The sequence below is a fragment of the Pelodiscus sinensis genome, chromosome 2, assembly GCF_049634645.1.
Source record: "Pelodiscus sinensis isolate JC-2024 chromosome 2, ASM4963464v1, whole genome shotgun sequence".
Taxonomy (NCBI): Eukaryota; Metazoa; Chordata; order Testudines; family Trionychidae; genus Pelodiscus; species Pelodiscus sinensis.
In genome coordinates, this window is record NC_134712.1 from 221,566,143 (window position 1) to 221,588,382 (window position 22,240).

Genomic DNA, 22,240 nt, shown 5'->3' on the forward strand with positions numbered 1-22,240 from the left:
CAAAATAATTCACACAGCAGGGGGGCTCAGAATCATAGCTATATAGGGATGAAAGAATTGCAAGAGGTGTCAAACTGGATTTTAAGGACCAGTTGTTCATGCCCAGAGAGATAGGTGTGTGTGTTCCTACCTCTAGAAGCACAGCTACCTAGCATTTCTGTCTGGTATAAGAACAGTACACTTCATGAAAATATAGATTTCACCAACACTGAATGGGAGGGAGAAGGAATCTTGTCATAATTTTAAATCAGCAATTAGGGACTGCTACAGCATTTCTTCTCATATTAACCCCTGCCTTGCTTCCAAAATTCAAACCAATGCCTACCAGGGTACTCTCTGCTCTTTCTAGACTGACACATATGATGATATGTTTGCAGTTGAATAATTTACTGCATTTTATATGAAACAAAACAATATACTGTCTATATTAATATATATATATGATTTTACAGTGCAAAGATTTAGCTTCCTTCAGCCATATGCTTGTAACCAGGAAGTAAGTAAACTTGTTTACGGTAAATGTATGTAATCCTATTCATCCCTGGCAATAGGTTCAATTGTTATTTGGACTAGATCTGTACAAATGGAGGTTTTCTACAACCTCCACAATGCTCAGCTGCCTTTGTTTGGGAAAAGGGTGTACCATAGTCACCAGATAATAGAAGTACCTTCCCTTTAATTTTCCTTCTTTGTCTGTGTGTCTCTTAAACTACAAAGATAAAATGGATTTAAACCATTAGGGATTTTTCTGCAATTTAAGTACCATTTCCCAATAGACTTAATTTTAAATCCTTTGACATTAAGAGGCATGAAAAACAATAGCACTGAGACTTTTTTCAATGTTTGAATAATGTTAAGAATACTTGACATTTCCCTTTTCTCTTGGCTGTGCTTTACATAGACAGTGAACACAAGACAGCTTCCAACATATCTACAAACTGAACTTAAAGATGTATGTTTGCATGAAACAAGGCAAAGGGATGCTCTTTAAAACTTACTTTTTTAGATGCATCTGCCATCTTAGGCAAGAGCTATGGGAATTAAAATTTCCCACACATCCAATTTCCATGGGGTAAATACAATTATATGCATGTTATGTATGGTGCAAACCATTATCAGGCACACCAATTGGAGTATATCTGGATGAGGGGGCAGAAAGGGCATTTCAAGCAAATCCCCAAACTGAGCAACATTGAGATCTATGTTCTGGGGTTGCAGCATCATGCAGGTTTGGCATAGCAGTTTTTTCACATAGCAGCTGCCAGGCCAAACATGAGTGGTGCTACAATCTATGGCTACGTCTAGACTGGCCCCTATTATGAAATAGCCATGCTAATTTCCAACTTTGGAATAGGGAAATCCGCGGGTGATTTAAATATTCCCCGCGGGATTTAAATAAACATGTCCGCCGCTTTTTATCCGGCTTGGGGAAAAGCCGGAAAAAAGCGTCTAGACTGGCGCGATCCTCCGGAATAAAGCCTACTTTCAGGTAGGAATAAGAGATCCTCTGGAAAAGGGCTTTATTCCGGAGGATCTCGCCAGTCTAGACGCTTTTTTCTGGCTTTTCCCCAAGCTGGAAAAAAAGCAGTGGACATGTTTATTTAAATCCCGCGGGGGATATTTAAATCCCCCGCAGATTTCCCTATTCCAAAGCTGGAAATTAGCATGGATATTTCGTAATAGGGGACAGTCTAGATGTAGCCTACATGTCAGTTGCAATGCCATTCACTGATATTCGGTCCATAGGTTCCTCCAACATGATAAAGGGGTAGTAGGGCCAATTTTGAATGGTGCTGCATGACTCACTGAAATTTGGCCCAGTGCATCATGACAGAAGGATGGTGAGGCCAAGTGAGAGTGGAGTTGAACTAGTGCACCAAGTTGCAATACCAGTCACTGAACTTTGGCTCTGTAATTCGACTGTCATGACATTTTAAGCTAAAATCAGAGTGGTTCATTTGTGTACACCACATGGCAAAATTCTGTGAACACCTCTGATTTTCTGCCTTTTCCAGGTTTAATGAAGATATCTGAGCCTAAGATGCCAGTTCAGGAAAGCTCTGAAGCACAAGTTAAATCCTTCCCTATTTAGGAAAGCACTAGGCATGCAAGTGCTAACATCTCATTGATATCGCTGGAATTTCAGCATGTGCCTAAGAGCTTTTTAAATTCAGGGCCCACATTTGTAACTAGTTGTGCTACTTGAGAATAATTTTACAAGTATTCTTGTGCACTAACATAGTGGAGAACAGGAGAAACTAGTTCTGTGAGAGAGAGGAACTGAGGCAGTGTTAAAAGCAGTGAGATGTAAATCCTTAACCTATAGAATGTAGAGCTCAGGAGACTTGTACGTGCCCTCTAATTGTCAGCTACTCCTCCAAAACGTTCTGTGGCACATGGCAAAGAGAATGGCTTCATTAGTGTAGTTCTGTGGAGGCAATAAAGATAGGGAAAACTTGAAGTGTTTCTTCATTCCACTGTCCCCTTAGACTTCATGTTGTTTGATGAGGGCCTGATCTTTACCTGATCTATTTAAGATGGAGAGAAAAAACACTCTGGTACTTGAGCTGCTTTAACAGGTTATGCATTGGGTTTAGGAGTTAAATATACTCTGATTAGACAGCTCTTAATTATTTTTCCATTGGAAAGTGATGTGTGCTACAGTACAAAAGGAGGTGTTGGCTGTATCAGGGCATCCCTAATACACAAAAGGGAGGGAGGAACCAATGGACTATACTTTATGAAACTTCATAGAAAACTATGATGTATATTTCTACTGGCAAACACTGAAAGCTTCCACTGAGAGGATAGGACTATGCATTTACCACTGAAATAAATAAAACTGACAACTAGGCAAAGTAACAGATTATTACTGTATGGTTTTAGCAAATTCAACACATTAAATTTATTCTTGGATTTTAAAAGTAATTTAATATAAGTGAATTAAGGTGAGCAAATGCCCTTGATTTGATTTGCTGTGAATTATCCTAAAGAAGACAATAATCCAATTTGTTTTAGTTAGCAATATGCTATAATGAGAACATGCCTAAAAAATCACCAATTCAAGGAACAGCACCCAATATGAGTCAGATCAGTGGACTCCATTTACTTATTACCTACATTTATTATATCAAGGGTAACAAAATGTGAAAGTGCAGTTTTAGGAAAACATATTTAGTGACCAAACTTAAGCCAAGAAAGGCTAAATTCTTCATGTTAGAAATATATTGCATCCTTGGTTGAAGCAATAAACAATTAACTTACGTAATCTATATTAATTGGCATGGTAGTTTTGATGTATTTTGTTTATTAATATAATACATACATAATCCTAGGTTTAATATTTTATTTCAATGCCATTGTATGTTATGCAGAATAAATTCTGTAATGGTACATCCAGTCTGACATCAAATAAAATGTGAGTTAATTTGCATAGGTTAGTATTTTGGGCAGCATGATGTTGCTCTAGTCCACCAAGGCTTAAAGAGTCACAGTGCAGAGGAAAAACAGGAATTAAAGCATTTCTACTAAAATATATTTTAATAGCTGGTGTTAACTTTTTGCATAACAAAAGCCAAATTATGTTATACAGCCTATGATCCAGTAATATTTCCCATCATTTGAAAAAACAAGTGTTTCCTTCATAACTGAATACTCCTCCCCCCCCAAAAAAATACAGTTTTGCAAAGTAACTTAAACTTTACACACTTTTAAGCAAATATACGCTAAACTGTGCAGCAGTTCATTTTTGCTGTTTATATCACACTGCAAAAACCAACATCTGAGAGCATTTCCACACCATGCTAATCAACGTTATTACAGTCAGTGCTGCTTTCTGATGGTTTAGCAACTTGTAATATTAAACTAGATATGATTGTAATGCTACAGTACTTAACTTATTTTCCTCCTAAAATAAAACTGTTTCAACAGCAACTGGATTACAACTTAGATACAATATGCAAACGCTATATATCAGACACAAAAGCATATGAAAGTCCTTTGAATATAGTGTAGTAGTGCAAGCAATTAAAGAAAGAAATATAGCTCCAGGTTTTCTTTCAGAAGAGTGATGAGATTTGAGGTGGGGTTTCTATGGTATAAAGATTGAAGAACCACATAGAATATTTTAATCTTTTAACTCACCAGCAGTTTGCTCTTGGCAGCACAAAGCACTGGGGTGCGTGCAGTCATAGGGAGATTTATGTTTAGATAGCATCTTTTGCTCATTTCTGCATGATATTTAAATATTTGCTAGCTACATCTTATTCCATATTTCATACAGAAGGTTATTCAAAACAATCAAAATCTAGCAGATTTTATTCTTTATATCACATTCTGCCAAGCACATCTGTGCTTGTGATTGTTTTATAAAGAAAGGTGATGTGCCATCACTGTACAATAAAACCTAAAATTAACATTATGGTCAAGTGCCATAGGCCTTCCAAGTCCCCAAGGGACTTTCAGGAAGGACACACATATCAAGAACATAGTCCACTAAAGTGATTCACTGTCGGGCCTTAACCTTGCTTAACTGGTGTGTGATATATCAGTGCGGTCATGATGAGAACTGAATTTCAATATTAAGTACTAATGTGCTATAATGGAGCATTATGACTGTAGTATCCATAATAGTAGCTGTGTTTAGAAAAAGGTTAAATGGTGAAGTAAGTATAATGAACAGCAAACGACCTGTATTAATGTCTTATATACTGTATTATATATATAATTATAGTCTTGAAGAATAATAGCACATTACAAGTGCTCACTTCAATGGGGATGAGAGAACTCCAAGATGAACTATGGAATTCTGAGATGATAGTGTCCAGAAGACATTTTCCTCCCCACAAAGATGTTTTTTTGAGCAAGGTATGGAGTGAGGGTGATACAATGTGGTAAAATAAAGGAATTATGTTTTATCTTCCTTGTTTTTCAGACAATTTAAAAGGTGGAAAAAACTGTATTTGATATACTCATTCCTACATTCCACAGTATATCAGCAGGGTCTCACAAACTCCTTGTAAGAATTGTACTTGCAAATTGTGGTGGTTGAATTGAGGGTCTACAGATAACAAGTTGTAGCTCTCATAAGCCATTTTGATAACCAGGCCCCAATCCCCTTACATATTGGGTAGGACTGCTATCAACAATGCTCTATAATCAGAATTCATTTTCCAAGATATCAAAAACCAGAAACCATTCCAAATGAACAAAAATAACTAAAACATGCATTACAAAAAACTGACTGTGCAAATGAATAATTTTAAACTGAGCATATTAATTATGCTGATAATATACCATTCTCAAGAGAAACAGGATTCACATGCTCTTTTGTTTTCTTGACCTTTTATTTTGCAAATTGCTTTAGGTGCCATACCAGGCTATAGGTTATTCAGATTCATAAAGGTAGTTTATTTCCATTTTTTAGCATATCATAGTCTTCTAACCTGATCAAATTATTCCCTGATGTAGCTTGTTACCATACATAGAGTTAAATATCCCTCTCCCAAACTGAGAAGAATGCTAGTATGGTTATTGGGTTTGTTTGTTTTCAAAGACACTAAAAATGGCCACTTGATGCTATACATATCTGCTCCCTCTGCTTCTTCCAATTCATGTCAGTATGCAAAACAGATAACTTAGTTTTGCTGTTGTCAGAAGTATGGAACTAGCAGAAGACCACAACAGCAATTAATATCTAAGGGCGCATCTATACAATAGCGTTATTTCAGAATAACGGCTGTTATTCCGAAATAACAATGTGAGTGTCTACATGGCAATTCCGTTATAGTGGAGTCCGGATTAACCGACACCTGGCAATCAGACACTCCGCTTTATCCGACCCTGCAGCTCCCCGGGAGCTGCAGGGTCGGATAAAGCACAGGCCAGGAGAACGGCCCTGCTTGCTGCCCCATTGCTCTCTAGGAGCAGCTGCTGCCGCTTCTGCCAGGGACGAAGCAGCCTCAGCAGGAGCAGCAGCAGCTTCTCCTAGAGAGCAATGGAATAGCTGATGCCACTCTGCTGGGGACGCTTCATCCGTGGCAGGAGCGGCATCAGCTGTTCCGCTGCTCTCTACAGAAGAGTCCGTATCATCCGACATATTCGGTAATCCAACCATGTGTCGGTCCCATTTAGGTCTGATGATAGGGACTCTACTGTATTTTGAAATAAATACATAATTTCAAATTCGAAATAACGGACGGCTTATTCTGACTTCTGTAAACCTCATTCCACGAGGAATTACACCTATTCTGAAAGACTTATTTCAGAATAGCAGTAGTATGGATGTTGCACTGCTGCTATTTCGAAATAGCTCCTCCCCAAGGCTATTCAAAGTAATTACTTCCTAGTGCTTCCTGAGGCTCTGAATCGAGGTAGCACATGCACATTAGGGAAGCCTGCCTCGGACTAATTTTGAGGCTTCCCTGTAGTGTAGACATGATGTTTCAAAATAAGTTATTTTGAAGTATTTCTTCCAGAATAACTTATTTTGAAATAAGCGTGCAGTGTAGACATACCCTAATTCTGTCTCAGACATCATCAGAAAAAATTTCCAACTGTTATAGAATGTAATTCTTCGAAATGTATCTCATAGCTGGTGATAATGATTGACAGAGAAATAGAATGTTTTTCAGATCACATTTAGGCTGAGCTTAAATTGCTGGCAATCTAAAAGCAGCTGTTTGACTTGCCAACCTAGCAAACTGGACATGGAAGACACCAATAAAGATAAGGGACTGTTGCTGAAGCTGCTCCATGAACACAACTCTCAAATCTTCTGCGGAATTTTAAAACTACAATGTAGTGATAGCAGTGCTGCCTAAATATGGAACACCAAGGTTTCATTTTCATTGAGTCATTTTTGTTGCTTCTACCTACTCTCTGAAGTTAATTGCTCCTGGGGAGCTTCATCCTTGACATTCTTTGACAAGAAAATACATTCGGCCCACATAGTTTTTGATGTACATGGACCTTCCTTTTTAAAAAAGCACAATCACAGAAATGTACTGTTCTCCATCTTGTAGCTTGAGATTTTCTCTCTTAGTAACAATTCAATGGAAATGAAGAAGCATGCGGCCTTTTAACTGTATGCAAAGCACAATTGGCAGGTTGCTTTTAACATAATGAATACTTCCTGCCTTCCTTCATTATTGTTAAATGAAATAAGGCAGGTGTGCTGACTTCTGGAAATCATAAATAGAAAATGCTCTACAAATACAGCATAATTTAGTTCAACTTTTAAAAACTAAAGCATACAAGAAGTCCAATGTACCTTCAAAACTCTGGATGACTACTATGTGGCCACCACCCTTAATTCACATCCGAGGACCAAAAAAACCATTTTGCTCCTTAAACACACTCACATGCACGTGCACCATCTCCTCCATGACACTTTACATGATTTTGTGCTCTCTTTGACTTAAAACCTGATCCTCTAGGAGAACAGCAAGTGAGGAATCTTATATCCACACAGAGTTCAATGAGCATGATCAGGGCCATGTGATACTGTGACTAGCTGTTATGCCCCTCTGATCAGTTTTTGCTTTCGTTCAAAATAGAGAAAAAATAAACTCAGTAGTCAATGTGGTCTTTCATTAATCATCTGGTGAACATAGAACCTGTTTTTGGACAACCACTTGAAGTTACAACTAGAGCTGGTGTTTTGTAAAGAACTCTAGCAATAGACCATTGAACTGTAACATATCTCAAAATCAGAGCTCCTCTCAACTTTTCTATACAGGTACCCGACTCCCCTGTAGCAGAGGAGCGTACACCAGTTTTCTCAGCAAAGCAGACATTTAGCAAGTCACTTGTGGTAAGAATGAAGGATGTAGCTATAAGTTTCATGAGGCCTGGTAGTTCATGGGCCTAAGACTGGCTCTCTATAGCTGTTTTATATATATTGGTTTCTGTTATTTTCACTATAGTTCATCTGATGAAGTGGGTTTTGACCACAACAGCTCATGATTCTATATGGGCTCGTCTTCACTGGCCCCTTTTCCGGAAGGGGCATGTAAATTTCATGAGTCGTAGTAGGGAAATGCGCGGGGGATTTAAACATCCCCCGCGGCATTTAAATAAAAATGTCCGCCGCTTTTTTCCGGCTTTTAAAAAAGCCGGAAAAGAGCGTCTACACTGGCCCCGATCCTCCGGAAAAAGTGCCCTTTTCCGGAGGGTCTTATTCCTACTTTGAAGGGCACTTTGAAGGGCACTTTTTCCGGAGGATCGGGGCCAGTGTAGACGCTCTTTTCCGGCTTTTTTAAAAGCCGGAAAAAAGCGGCGGACATTTTTATTTAAATGCCGCGGGGGATGTTTAAATCCCCCGTGCATTTCCCTACTACGACTCATGAAATTTACATGCCCCTTCCGGAAAAGGGGCCAGTGTAGACGTAGCCTATATGTTTATTACCATTCTGTAACTTGTTTTTAAAGTTAGACTAACACGGCTACCCCTCTGAGATTTTTTTATAGTAGGACAGTTAAGGATAAAGGAAGTAATGGAAATTGTTTGTATAGTACTTTGAAGATGGACATTGCTAACTAAATGTTAAGAGAGACCAGGTGGGTGGAGTAATATATTTCGCTGGGACAACTTCTACTTTACACTCTGTGTAAGCTCAAAAGTTTGTCTCACTCACCAACAGAAGCTGATACAATGAAATGTATTACCTCACCCACCCTGTCTCTCACATATTATTTAAGGGAAAGAAAAGAGGCAGCAATTTGGCTCTGCACTGTGGACAGTGCCAGTGGGAAATATTCTGTGGAAAAGACACAGATTTGCCATTAATCAAGGCACAATCAAAACCGATGCATTGGGAAGCAAGCAAAACTGACAGGAGATAAGGGCACAGTCATGAAGGAGAGCAAATGTAAGACTCAGGAATTAGTGCTGATGTGTGGGCAAATGAGAGTGGGAAACTTTCACTGTCAAGAAAGATGTTATGTTTCTAATAAGGCTGCTGGGCAGTAGGATTTTTCCCAGCATATTATCTGCTGTTACTTAGGCTGAATTATCCAGTCATAATTTTTATTGGAACATTAAATGCTCAATGTTAAACAGCTAAATTGAAAGTATTAGCCTCTTGTGATTTCAAAGTGACATAAGAAAAGAATCTATGTTATGATTATGTTTAAAAGAGAATTTAGGAAATCTAGGAAAAAGACATATCTCCTTTATAGCTAATGGAGGGAAACCTTTACATGATTGGCAGCACCGGGCTTCCACATACATCTTTTGTTCTTACAAAGTATTATTATAAGCAATACTGTTTGGATATGTGTCAGATTGTGATTGTTACATCAGTTTGTTATATTAGTGATAAAGTAATGAACGTGTGGTCTTAAAAGCTTCTGAGTATTTTGTTTCAAAAGGGCTAAGTTCAGAATAAATCAGAATAAAGCTCAAAGGACTAGGGACAGAAATTAGTTAACAAACTCAATGTAATTTGCTGGAAGCATTCCTGTTTTCCCAGTTCTCTGAACAGTACCATACATCCAGCCATCATCAATTGGCTGCACATTGACGATATAGTCCCCATCCCTGAAGGAAACTTCATCTTCATCTTGAGCACTGTAGTCATACATAGCTCTGTATGTTCTCTGTTAAAAAAGAAAAAAAAAGAAAAAAGACCATGAAGAACCCAACATTGACAGACATAGCTTCCTTCTCATATACATATACACACTATATGTCAATAAGCTGAAATATAGAATTCAAACCTTCATGCAGAGAGGATGCAGTTTATACTATTTAAGAAGTATACGGTGAATAGAACTGAGTGGACTATTTGTGCCAAATAATGTATTCAGCAAATTTAGTAATTATCCCATAGCCATCTAAATCCCATCATACTCGCTCTGTCCCTGCTTGGATGATCCCAAAAAGGCTTTGTCTTCACTAAGAAAATTCACCCTGAAATGTTATCAGGCCTTGTCTTCACTGGGAACAGAAAGGTGTGCTCTGAACTCAAGTTAGATAACTCAACTAGCCACCAGACATGGACACTACAAATTGCCTCACCTTCACTAGGATTCTACTTCAAGTTAGCTAGCATGAGTTAAGAACACACGGTTTTGTTTGTAGTGAAGACAAGACCTGATAACATTTCAGGGTAGATTAGTAATGATAATGCTCATCTGAATACCTATTAGCACCACTATTCATGCACACATTAAATTTACATAAGTATTTATGCATGAATATGTAAGTATCAGATTCTTTTATGTTTCTGGGAGCACTTTTCTGAGCAAAATGTTGCTCACTTCAACTTTTATGGATAGTTTACACTTTTTTATATGTAAGCAGGGTCTGAATCAATGCTTCCATTACAGCCAGATAGAATGGGAAGGAAATCCTGGGTGTGGCTGTGTAAATACAGTTCACTCAGTTTGCTTAGGCTTACTAGATATTCAACTGTTGGAAGGTGTTTTGCCCATTGTAACCAGTTTGGCTGTTGTGGGGTCACAAATTGTGTTACACTAAATCCAGGAAATGTAAAATATGGCCACCATGCTTGCAGTTATTGGGTGAATGCAGAAAAGTCAGACTGGCTATGTCTACATTGGCACCCTTTTCTGTAAAAGGGATGCTAATGAGACCAGTCGGAATTGCAAATGCTGCGGGGGATTTAAATATCCCCTGCGGCATTTGCATGAACATGGCTGCCGCTTTTTTCCGGCTTGGGGCTTTGCCGGAGAAAAGCGCCAGTCTAGGCGGGATCTTGCGGAAAATAAACCCTTTTCCGGAAGATCCCTTATTCCTAGGAAAAAAGCGGCAGCCATGTTCATGCAAATGCATATTTAAATCCTCCGCAGCATTTGCAATTCCGACTTGTCTCATTAGCATCCCTTTTACGGAAAAGGGTGCCAATGTAGACACAGCCACTATGTTTAACTCAGGGCAAAGAGAGGCTCTGTCAGTGTATTTTGGAGGAACAGAGGTTTGTCTTCCAGAGCTCTATAAATTAAGTTGGGAAGGGAGGTGAGTCAGGAGGCTGCATGTCCTCTGGGCATGAGTTGTAAGACTGGTGCAACTTGTTTCTTTTCACTGTTTCAATGATAGAGTTGAAGAAAGGCTCCATAAGGAGTCTCTTTTGTATGTAAATTTACTCCAGTGGCTGGACTGTGCTTTGGGCCAAGAGCTGAAATCACTGAGGTTTGGCCCAAAGCCAAATCCCTAGGTTTGGCCCAGAGCCAAATCCACCACAAGCCAGCCAAAGATGAGATGACCAGCCACCAAAGGGGCGATGGAGAGGTGTGAGGAGTGGCCAGCAGAGTGGCGATAGCAAGGGGCAACCAACTGATAGAGAGGTGTGAGGAATAGCCAGCAAAGAGGCAGCAGCAAGGGGCAACAAATGGCCAGCAGAGCGGTGCCAGTAAACAGCGAGCAAGTTGATGACAAGTAACCCACCAGAGCGGGTGAGATGCCTCCTACCCTCCACACCCAGGATGGGAGATGAACTCTGCAGATTGCCTCTGAACTCTGGTTTGCCCTGGCCAAGAGCAGCGACTGTGAGTTGGGTGCAGAGAAGGGTTGGGCATGTGAAGTGGACATTTACATTGCTGGGCTTGAGAGCTTGAGAGGAAAAGGACATTGCCCAGTCTACTTGAGCTGGGACATTTACTTATGGCTTTGGTTATGAATTTTGTTTCTGGTTGTAATGGACAGGAGGAGTGCTGACCACCACCCAGCAACTAAGGGGTTAAACTCATGTAGCTAGCAAAGGTGTTGGCCAGGGGGTCAGGAGAACCAATCTTGATAGAGGGATGTAATCTGAATGGGATATAGACTCCTTGCCTGCTTTCTTTGCATGGGAAAGATAAACCAGGAGTTGAGAGACACAGAGGGTACATCTAGATTACATCCCTCTTTTGACAGAGGGATGTAAATTAGGCACTTCAAAATTGCAAATGAAGCCGGGATTTGAATTTCCTGTGCTTCATTTGCATAATAATGTAGTGGCAATCTTTTGAAAATGCACTATTTCGGTCTAGACATGGTTCTTTCGAAAAGCCTACAGGATCTTTCGAAAAAGCCTTCCCTTTTCAAAAGAACTGTGTCTAGACCGCGGTTTTACTTACGAAATAGCGCGTTTTCAAAAGAGCGGCACTACATGATTATGCACATGAAATGCGGGAAATTCAAATCCCGGCTTCATTTGCAATTTCAAAATGCCTAATTTACATCCCTCTATTGAGAGGGGGATGTAATCTAGACACAGCCAGAATGATTTAAACCCAGGCAGGACTCCCATGTCTTCAAGGAATTTGGGGCATGGGAGTGAACTGAACAAAGAGAAAATTGGAAGTAAGGAAAAGGAAAAGTGAATCTAGTCTCATTCAGGGTAATTTTTCTTTATTTTGTAGTTTGGTTTGAACTGCTCTGTGTGATTCTATGCCGCTCCTCCCCCTTTACCATCTCTCATTGTGCCTAGAGACTTTTTCTCTGTATTTTCTTTTCCTTAGTTGCTCTGTAACATCTAGCAACCAAATACACTTTATCAAGTTTATCTTTTGTAATAAAAATTGCTTTTTTAAGGTGATGATTTGATTCTCGTGTCTGGAAGGTCTGTCTATCTGTACATATCTGCATGCCTCAGACTGGGGTTAGTTACCAGAGACTGCATCTTGTTTTTCTCTTTTCTTTTTTCAAGCTCTTTTGTGGCAAAAGAGTTTGGGGAATCCTGGGGATGGGTTCAAGTGTTCATCCCTGGTTTTAGGGATAAAATCACTTGATGGTGGCAGCGATTCCCCAAAATCTGTGTATTGTGATTCTGGGGGGAAGTTTTGTAACTAGTGTTTGTAGAGGCAACGTGTCTGGGGATTTTTTTTTAGCTTTGTAGGCCCTCACCTTCTGCACTCGGAGTGCCAGAGTGGGGAACAGCCCTGACAGTGGTGTTTCCCCAAATTAATGCCACATTACTTCTCTCTTCTTTTATTCAAAGTTTCTCTTCCACACGGAGACTCTGTGCTCATGAGTGGGGTAGCACTGCCTCCCAGAGGTGTTGTATGAATTTCCTAGGTTATTGGGTAGGGGCTTGAGTCAGCTCTGTGATGGATGGGTAGAGAGGAACCCCTAGATATTGAACCTGGCTGCTGCTGGTGCTACCTGGCAGAAGGGTTACATATACTATGGTTAAGGCTGAAATTAGGGTTGAAGCTATATTTGTAATAGATGGAAAAGGCATCCACCATGACTAATAGGCTCTTGATTATGTAAATCCAAATAAATCAATGAAGCACAAATTAGTCTTATTAACTATATAAGTAGAACTTCCCTGGTGTCAACTACATTCTCTTCCTAAGTTTAATATTTACTTCCTATACATAGATCAACACTATTGTCAGCTATCAAAGATTACAAAGTGGCCTTAGAATAATAGAGAACAGATTCTCCAATATCCCTTGATGGGCAAGGTGATCCTTACATTTTAGTTGGAGAATGAACTTTCCCCAAATGCGACTAAAGCTACAGGTTTAAAATTCTGCTCATTTTAAATGTCGTAAGAGTTCTCTTTTCCTTCTTCTTCCTAGTTTCTCAGCAAAAGCCAAAAGCAACCCAGGAATCACACAGAGTATCTCTTTAAACAAAGAGCTCTTTTCCATGTTGCACTATATCCAACAATGATAGCTGGATGTTTCTGCTGATATGATCAAAGGTAAAAAAACATTTAATGTTTGCCAGTATGTTGGCTCTTGGAGCGAACACCCAATATGATCACTCAAACCTTTTATGGGATATCATCAAACTGTCTACCTACCAACTCAACATTAGACTGCTTTGTGTTCACTTGATTTACATAATTAATATTTTTAAAAATGAAAATTTAAGTTCAGAAGAGATGGAAGTTCAACCATAGGAAATATCTAATACCCAGCCCATTGGTCATGTATCACAGGCTTACAGTAAGGCATGGTTCCTTAATTCTGATTCCATGCTAGAATTTTTGTGGTAGGGTTATGAATGTGTATCTGAGTACATGGTGAAAGGATGAACTTGGGCTCCCTGAGTGCCCCAATAAAAATGATGACTGGCTCCCATTGAGCTGACTGCCCTCCCCTCAGTGCTGCTGCCTCTGTATCAGAGGCAGCAGAGCTGGGGGAGGGGGCAGGAACCAGTATGTGCAGGAAGACAGCTTTTAAACCAGCTCCCCATGTGTGCTGGCACCTGCAGAGCTTTCCCCTTCCCCCTTTCCTCATGCTGCTGCCTCCCACAAAGGTAGCAGCACAGTTGTGGACAGGTAGGCAGGTGGGAGCCAGAACCACTGAAAAATTCAGAGGTTTTGTGTTTGCGCAAATAAACACATGTTTACACAAATAAACCCTATTTAGTGGTCAGCATCTACTTTGCCTTCTAAAAGGATTGCATATAGATGAGTTTTGAATGTCAGAGAAAGGGAGAACACACTGTGCCACACATTCACACACACAGATGTATGGGTTAAATAGTGGGCAACAATGCTATACTTTTGTCTGCTAGAAAGATGTGTCCATTATTGACACCCCTTGCTCTCCATGTAGGTACTTATAGACTGTAATCAGATCAGGCTCTGAATCTTTCACTGTAAGACATTTTCTTTATTCCTTTATCATTCTTGTTGCTTTTTCTCTGAACCCTCTCCATTTTATCAACATCCTTCTTGAAACAGGTCACAGTATTCCAAGGACAGTCACACCAATGCTAAATACAGAGTTAAAATAACCTTCCTACACCTATTTGAGATTCTCTGGCTTATGCATGGAATATCACACCATGTCTTTTGGACATAGCGTCAAAATGGGAGCTCGTATTCAGCTGATTATCCACCCCTGCCCTGGCCCACTTTTTAAAGCAGCCAGCAAACTTGCTCTATCCCTAGTCCTGATGTGCCCCCTCTCTACTCTGTGGAGAAAGGATACAGAGTGGGAGGGGACACCTTGACATCAGCACCCTCCTCTCCCTCTCCTGCCCTGCACAGCAAGCAGGAAGCTCCCCACTGGGAGGGGCAGCTCCAAGGCAAGGGCGGCAGATGAGCATCAGTGGGGAGAGGGGCAATTGAAATGACAGCACTTGATAGCCTCTTGGTCAAACTAGTCAAAATCACCTGTCAGAGGCTCCAAGATCTACCAGTAGATCCCGATCTACTGGTTGGTGACCACTGATCTAGACCATCCCTGATAGATGTCTATCTAACCTTCTCTTAAATATCTTCAGAGATAGAGATTCAACAACCTCCCTAGGCAACTTATTCCAGTGTTTAAGCACCCTGACATTTAGGAAGTTTTTCCTAATGTCCAACCTAAACCTCCTTTGCTGCAGTTTAAGCTCATTGCTTCTTGTCCTACCCTCAGAGGCTAAGGAGAACAATTTTTCTCCTTCCTCCTTGTGACACCTTTTAGATACCTAAAAACTGCTGTCATACCCCCTCTCAGTCTTTTCCTTTCCAAACTAAACTAAACAAGCCCAGTTCTTTCAGTCTCCCTTCATAGGTCATATTCTCTAGACCTTTAATCATTCTTGTTACTCTTTTCTGGATCTTCTCCAATTTCTCCACATCTTTTTGAAATGTAGTGCCCAGAACTGAACACAATTCTCCAATTAAGGAGAGTAGAGCAGAAGAATGACTGCTTGTGTCTTGCTCACAACACTCCTGTTAATGCATCCCAGAATCTTGTTTGCTTTTTTTTGTAACAGCATCATATTGTTGACTCGTACATAGCTTGTGGTCCACTATGTCCCCTAGATCCCTTTCCACAGAACTCCTTCCTAGACAGTCGCTTCCCATTCTGTATATGTGAAACTGATTGTTCCTTCCTAAGTGGAGTACTTTGCATTTATCCTTATCAAACTTTATCTTATTTACCTCAGACCATTTCTCCAGTTTGTCCAGACCATTTTGAATTATGACCTTATCCTCCAAAGCAGTTGCAACCCCTCCCAGCTTGGTATAATCTGCAAACTTAATAAGCATACTCTGTATACCAATATCTAAATCATTGATGAAGATATTGAACAGAACTGGGCCCAAAACAGACCCCTGTGGAACTTGTTATGCCCTTCCAGCAGGATTGTGAACTGTTAATAACTACTCTCTGAGAATGGTTATCCAGCCAGTTATGCACCCCCTTGTAGTAGCCCCATCTAAGTTGTATTTGCCTAGTTTATTGATAAGAATATCATGCAAGTCTGTATCAAAGCCTTACTAAAGTCTAGGTATACCATATCTACTAATTCTCACTTATCCACAAGACTCGTTATCCTATCAAAGAAAGCTATCAGATTGGCTTGAACGATTTGTTCTTTACAAATCCATGCTGGTTGTTACCTATCACCCTATTATCTTCCAGGTGTTTGCAGACGAATTCCTTAATGATTTGCTCCATTATCTTTCCTGGCACAGAAGTTAAACTGACTGGTCTGTAGTTTCCTGGGTTGTTTTTATTTCCCTTTTTATAGATGGGCCCTATATTTGCCCCTTTCCAGCCTTCTGGAATATCTCCCATCTTCCATAATTTATCAAAGACAATAGCTAAAGGCTCAGATACCTCCTCTATCAGCTACTTGAGTAGTAGTAACATGAAGGAATCCAGAAGAATTATTATTTCTCAAGGTTCCCAATTCTGGATTGAAAGGGTTTCCACTGGATTTATATTTCTATTTATGTTTATATTTATAACCAGTAGTTAAAGAAGGATGCACTCAAAGGAATGATTCTTTCAATTCAATACTCACCAAACCTGCTGAATGTGGCTGTGAATGCATCGATCTCATAGATGACATACTGGTTTGGTGCATGTATCCATACCCTTGGGACTGACTTTGTTGATATGCCCCAGGAAGCACAGGGGCTGCACATTAAAGAAATACAAGAACATTATTACAAGAGTTAAAACAATATCATTACCAAATCTTTGTGTGTAATTTCTCTTAGCAGTTGGTAGCAGCTGTAGATTGTTCTCCTGTTTAGAAACCTGTAGTATAAATAAGGATTCATGTTCCAAAAAGTAGGCAACTCTAAATCAATAGAGCAGCATTTTAAGTGATATATATAGAGAGACAAAACAAGCCTTGTGTAGGTTGAATTCTACATAAACCTAACACAATCAGCAGATAAATATTCATTAGCATCATGACTGACTGGAAGCACAATAATGAGTAGCAAGGCTTCAAAGACCTCTAGAAACATGGCTATATATGTGCACCAAAACTAAGAACATCACTAAAGCCAGCTCATTAAAAAGTCCACACTCTGGAACAACATAGTTAAGCCAGTGGCCCCCAGGGGAGACATCACTAAGCTGATGCAAGAATTCTTCCATTGACATAAGCTACCCCTCTCAGGAAGCTAAATTAACTACAGTAATGGGAAAACCACACTATCACTGTAGTGAATGTCTACACTGAAGAGCTCCTGCTGCTGTACCTCTGTAAGATGTGTAAGTGTAGACACAGAACTCAAGACTTTGATGCTACATGGAGATAGTAGAGAAAAATGATACCATGGAACACATGACAGTCTGATTTTTGTAAATGAAAAAAGACAAAACTAAAATTAAGTACTGAAACAAAGATGAAATGTTTTAATAACATTGCTTAATTAATTTATTCCAAATTATAGTATATGTATTTTAGGATAAATACCTAGAAAGGCCTATTTCATCTAGGTATATGTGACTTTTTAGCAGTGGATACTCAAGTTCCCTCAGTTTACACTAACTTCTCCAACACCCTGGCCAAGCATAGGCACAATTAAAATCTGGCAATTTCTTTCTGTCCCTTTTCTTTGTCCTCCTACGTCCATTACCATTAGGCTCTATCTGTCCACCATCGCCCTTCTGTGCCACAGACACATGCACATATTTTTGTTGGTAGTGTGATTGTACCATCTCTGTGCTAGTTTTATTTTATTGTTGAAAAGCTGCTGAAATATCAAATAACAGCACAGACCCTTGTGATGATTTGGGAGTGTCTGTATGATTTATGAATGGTGATGTGAACTCAAGCTGTGTCAAACTGCAAATTCCTTTTTGTATGTGAAGGTTTTTGCCTTTTTAGTTTCCTGTTTGCCTCAACATTGGGTTGAAGTTAGAGAGATACAGGATTAACACTGAGAGTAGTTGATTTAAATACTCACAGGAAATTGTTCACTCTAGACAAAAGACTGGTCTCTACACAGAAGAACTGGATTAGTGCGGGAGAGGTCACTTTGGCAACAAAGGTGTTTGTCACAGTCAACCTGTAGAACTCCTTACCAGAGAAACAAGAACCAGAAAGAATTAAATAAGTTAATGGAGGTTCGGTCCATCAATATTTATTAGCCAAATGGGTAGGAATGGTGTCCCTAGCCTCTGTCAGGGGCTGCAAATGGATGACAGGAGAGGGATCACTTGATGATTACTTCTTTCTGTTCACTCCCTCTAGGGCACCTGGCATTGGCCACCATTGGAAGACAGGATACTGGGCTAGATGGACCTTTGGTCTGACCCAGTATGGCCTCATGTGAGGAAGCTGAAAATGGCATCATCTGATACAGAGGAATGAAAATTTCCAAAGGGCTAAAACTGCTCTGCTCAGGGGCCATTTTCCTCTAGTCCAGGAGAACGAAGCAATGCTGCACAAACCATGCACTGAAGCAGGACTCTGTACCACCTTGACCCAGCTCAAAAAATGTCCTGGAGGGGTGAGGAAACAGGTAGAAATTTGTGTGTAATGTTTTTTGGTTTATATCTTCTGTGCTCTCCCATGGCTTATATGTTTAAGTGTAAAATAACAAATGTGTTAGACATTGAGCAAAGCAGGGGTAGAGAGGTTTCACAACTGCTGCATTCCCGTAAGAGAAGTGAACTGTGAACCAGAAGCATCACAGGGAGCTGGGGTTCTGGCAGAGGGTGAATTTAAAGACAGAACAGTCTGAGGTAGCTGGACAATGGGTTCCATCTTTCAGATGAGAATACCAGACAGAAAGTCTATCCCCCAAAGAAAAACAATGAGAAGTCCTGGGGCACCTTAGAGACTAACAGATTTATTGGTCTCTACATGCCCACAGAGGCATGTAAAATAGGCTACCCGACATAGTTAATGAAGCAGGGATTTAAATATCTCTGGCTTCATTAAAATAAAAATGGCCACCGCGCTGTTTATGAGGTTTACAGGAGCAGTCGACAAAGGCTTCCCTTGTCGACTGATCCACGTCTTGACTCGCGCGCTGTGCCAACGATCAGCTGAGCCAGCACAGCGCGGTGGCCATTTTTATTTTAATGAAGCCAGGGATATTTAAATCCCCGCTTCACTGACTATGTTAGGTAGCCGATTTTACATACCTCTGTCAGCAGAGGCATGTAAGCTAGATGTACCCTAAGGTGCCACAAGACTGTGTCATTTTGGAAGACACACACTAACATGGCTACCCCTCCCAAGAGTGGGCCTAGGGACCCTGAGATTGAGCAGTGTCTCAATTCTGTTCAGGTTCTAGTGGTTTAAAGTTCCTGGGAATCCGGCACAGGAGAGTGGCTGAAAATGAGTGTTCACTGAGTTCTGACACAAACCTCTACCCTTACAGCTTGCTAGAAGGAGAGTCCTGAAACAGTCTCTGTTCCAAAATTCTGCTTTGGCACCAGATCGTGAGAATCTGTGAAGAACAAGTGTACCTCGGCAGCTGTGAAACCCAACTGTACTGAGATGCCCGTTCAGTTCCTCTGCAACGATCTTCCATTTTGGGGGAGGATGGATGGTCATGACAATAACTGGCATGATTATTAATATTCAAAGTGTGAAAGTTTAATCATTTCCTGCCTATCCATGGTTCACTAGCCTTACCAATATGGGGCCTAACATCTTTCTGCTGGTTTTGTACAGCTATTGAGGAAAGTAGCTCATCTCTCAAATGGTTAATTGGAATTCTCTAAGCATTGCTGAAACTTCACTAAGCAAAACCATGAAAAATAGCCAGCAAAGATGGTGCTTTTCTTTTGACACTTTTCACAAAATGATCATGCCATCTTGGATTCAGTCAACTTATCAATGATACAGTCAGTTTCTTTTAGAGATAAGTGACTGAGCTGGAGCAGCCTAGAAGATTCAAATTACTGTCAACTTGGAACAATTCACCTGGTAAGGATTTTGAGGGATTTGCTTCCTTGGCTTTGTAGGAAGTGAAGACAGCCCCCTCCCCTCCTACCCCAGCAATCTTCCAATCCAAAGTCTTCAGGGTGGATGCAAAACAGATACAAGACAGGAGGGGTGAAAAATTATTTTATGGAGGGGCTCAAAGGTGCAGAATTAATTTATGTGGGGCTGCAGAGACTGCAGAATTGATTGGCAGTTATGGTTTTGGGGAGGATCTGGAAGACCATGCACCATTAGGTTGTGCTTTCATGCAACATATTGGCAAGTAGGCTGTAATATTCCCACCATTTTACATCTGAAGGAACCAGGAAATATAGAAGGATGTGAAATGAACTACAGAGAGTTCAGTTTGTGCTTTGTGAGAATGTTGCAACTTCATTTTACCCAATCTGCTTCCCTATCTCTAATTCTGAGATTGGTAGTATGAGTTAGAGTTCTCCTGTGAAGACTGAGCTCTAATTTTCCAGTCATCATATCTAGAACGTAAGAACATAAGAATGGCCATACTGGGTCAGACCAAAGGTCCACCCAGCCCAGTACCCTGTCTGCCAACAGTGGCCAATGCCAGGTGTCCCAGAGGGAGTGAACCGAACAGGTAATGATCAAGCGATCTCTCTCCTGCCATCCATCTCCACCCTCTGACAAACAGAGGCTAGGGAAATCATTCCTTACCCATACTGTCTAATAGCCATTTATGGACTTAACCTCCATGAATTTATCTAGTTCTCTTTTAAAGAGATCCGTTATAGTCCAAGCCTTCACAACCTCCTCAGGCAAGGAGTTCCACAGATTGACTATGCGCTGTGTGAAGAAGAACTTCCTTTTATTTGTTTTAAACCTGCTGCCCATTAGTTTCATTTGGTGGCCCCTCGTTCTTATATTATGGGAACAAGTAAATAACGTTTCCTTATTCACTTTCTCCCCACCACTCATGATTTTATATACCTCTATCATATCCCCCGTTGGTCTCCTTTTTTCCAAGCTGAAAAGTCCCAGTCTCTTTAATCTCTCCTCATATGGGACCTGTCCCAAATCCCTAATCATTTTAGTTGCCCTTCTCTGAACCTTTCTAATGCCAGTATATCTTTTTTGAGATGAGACCACCACATCTGTACACCATATTCAAGATGTGGGCGTACCATGGATTTATATAAGGGCAATAAGATATTCTCCGTCTTATTCTCTATCCCTTTTTTGATGATTCCTAACATCCTGTTTGATTTTCTTGCCTGCTGCTGCACACTGCATGGACATCTTCAGAGAACTATCCACAATGACTCCAAGATCTCTTTCCTGATTAGTTGTGGCTAAATTAGCCCCATATCTATCATATGTTATACTTTTGAAAGATAGTGAATTGCTATATTCTTAATGAAGATGTTTGAGATTTAGGGACACCTATTTCAAACCACTACAAATATACATATTGTGTTGTGCTGTGAGAGAGAAGAAAACTGAAGCCATATGTGGATTTAGTCAGGTCACGTCTACACTACACAGAAGATTGACGCTGCTGCAGTCAATATTCCAGCATTCGATTTAGCGGGTCTAATGAAGACCTTCTAAATAAAATTCAGAGGGGGCCCCTATTGGTGTCGATACTCCAGCTCCTCACAAGGAGTAAGGGAAGTTGATAGGAGCGTTTGCTCCCATCAACCTCTTGCGGGGTGGACAGCGATTTAAGATACATCGACTCCAGATACATAAATACCATAGCTGCAGTTGTGTATCTAAAGTCAACCTTTCGCTCTAGTGTAGACCAGGCCTCAGAGAAGTTCCTATAACATGGAGCAACTTATATACAGTAATTAATATGCAGTGCTTGCATATAAATAATGCATATTTTAGATGTGGCAACTTCATTCTAGTGATGTATGAGTGCACAGATACTTTATAGCAGTTTAATCATCAGAAAATGATTGCTCATGAATGTGTTCACAAGTGATTATGATATTAAGTTAATGGTTCTAAGCGGTTCATGAGATAATTTATGTTTCAGTGTTGTCAGATACTACTTCTAAATGACCAGATATGGCCTTTTCTGGGAAAAGCACAACTTAGTCAAAGTAACTGTGAGCATAGATCGGTGAACATATTTTTCCTAATTTCAAACTCATTTGAACACTGAAGGCCAAA

The 22,240-nt window shown here is 40.2% G+C and overlaps 1 protein-coding gene across 5 annotated transcripts in view; it reads right to left on the minus strand.

Annotated features, from left to right (window-relative positions):
• Positions 1–8,325: 8,325 nt before the first annotated feature.
• The window catches only part of NEBL (nebulette), a 416,787-nt gene continuing 402,872 nt past the window's right edge, over positions 8,326–22,240 (minus strand). For all 5 annotated transcript variants that reach the window (XM_075922493.1, XM_075922494.1, XM_075922490.1 and 2 more), the window contains 2 exons: positions 16,712–16,827; positions 8,326–9,600 (listed from right to left, as the gene is read on the minus strand). In XM_075922493.1, coding sequence (XP_075778608.1) covers positions 9,424–9,600; positions 16,712–16,827 — 293 coding nt within the window. In that variant the 3' untranslated portion in view covers positions 8,326–9,423. The remainder of the gene's footprint in view (positions 9,601–16,711; positions 16,828–22,240) is intronic.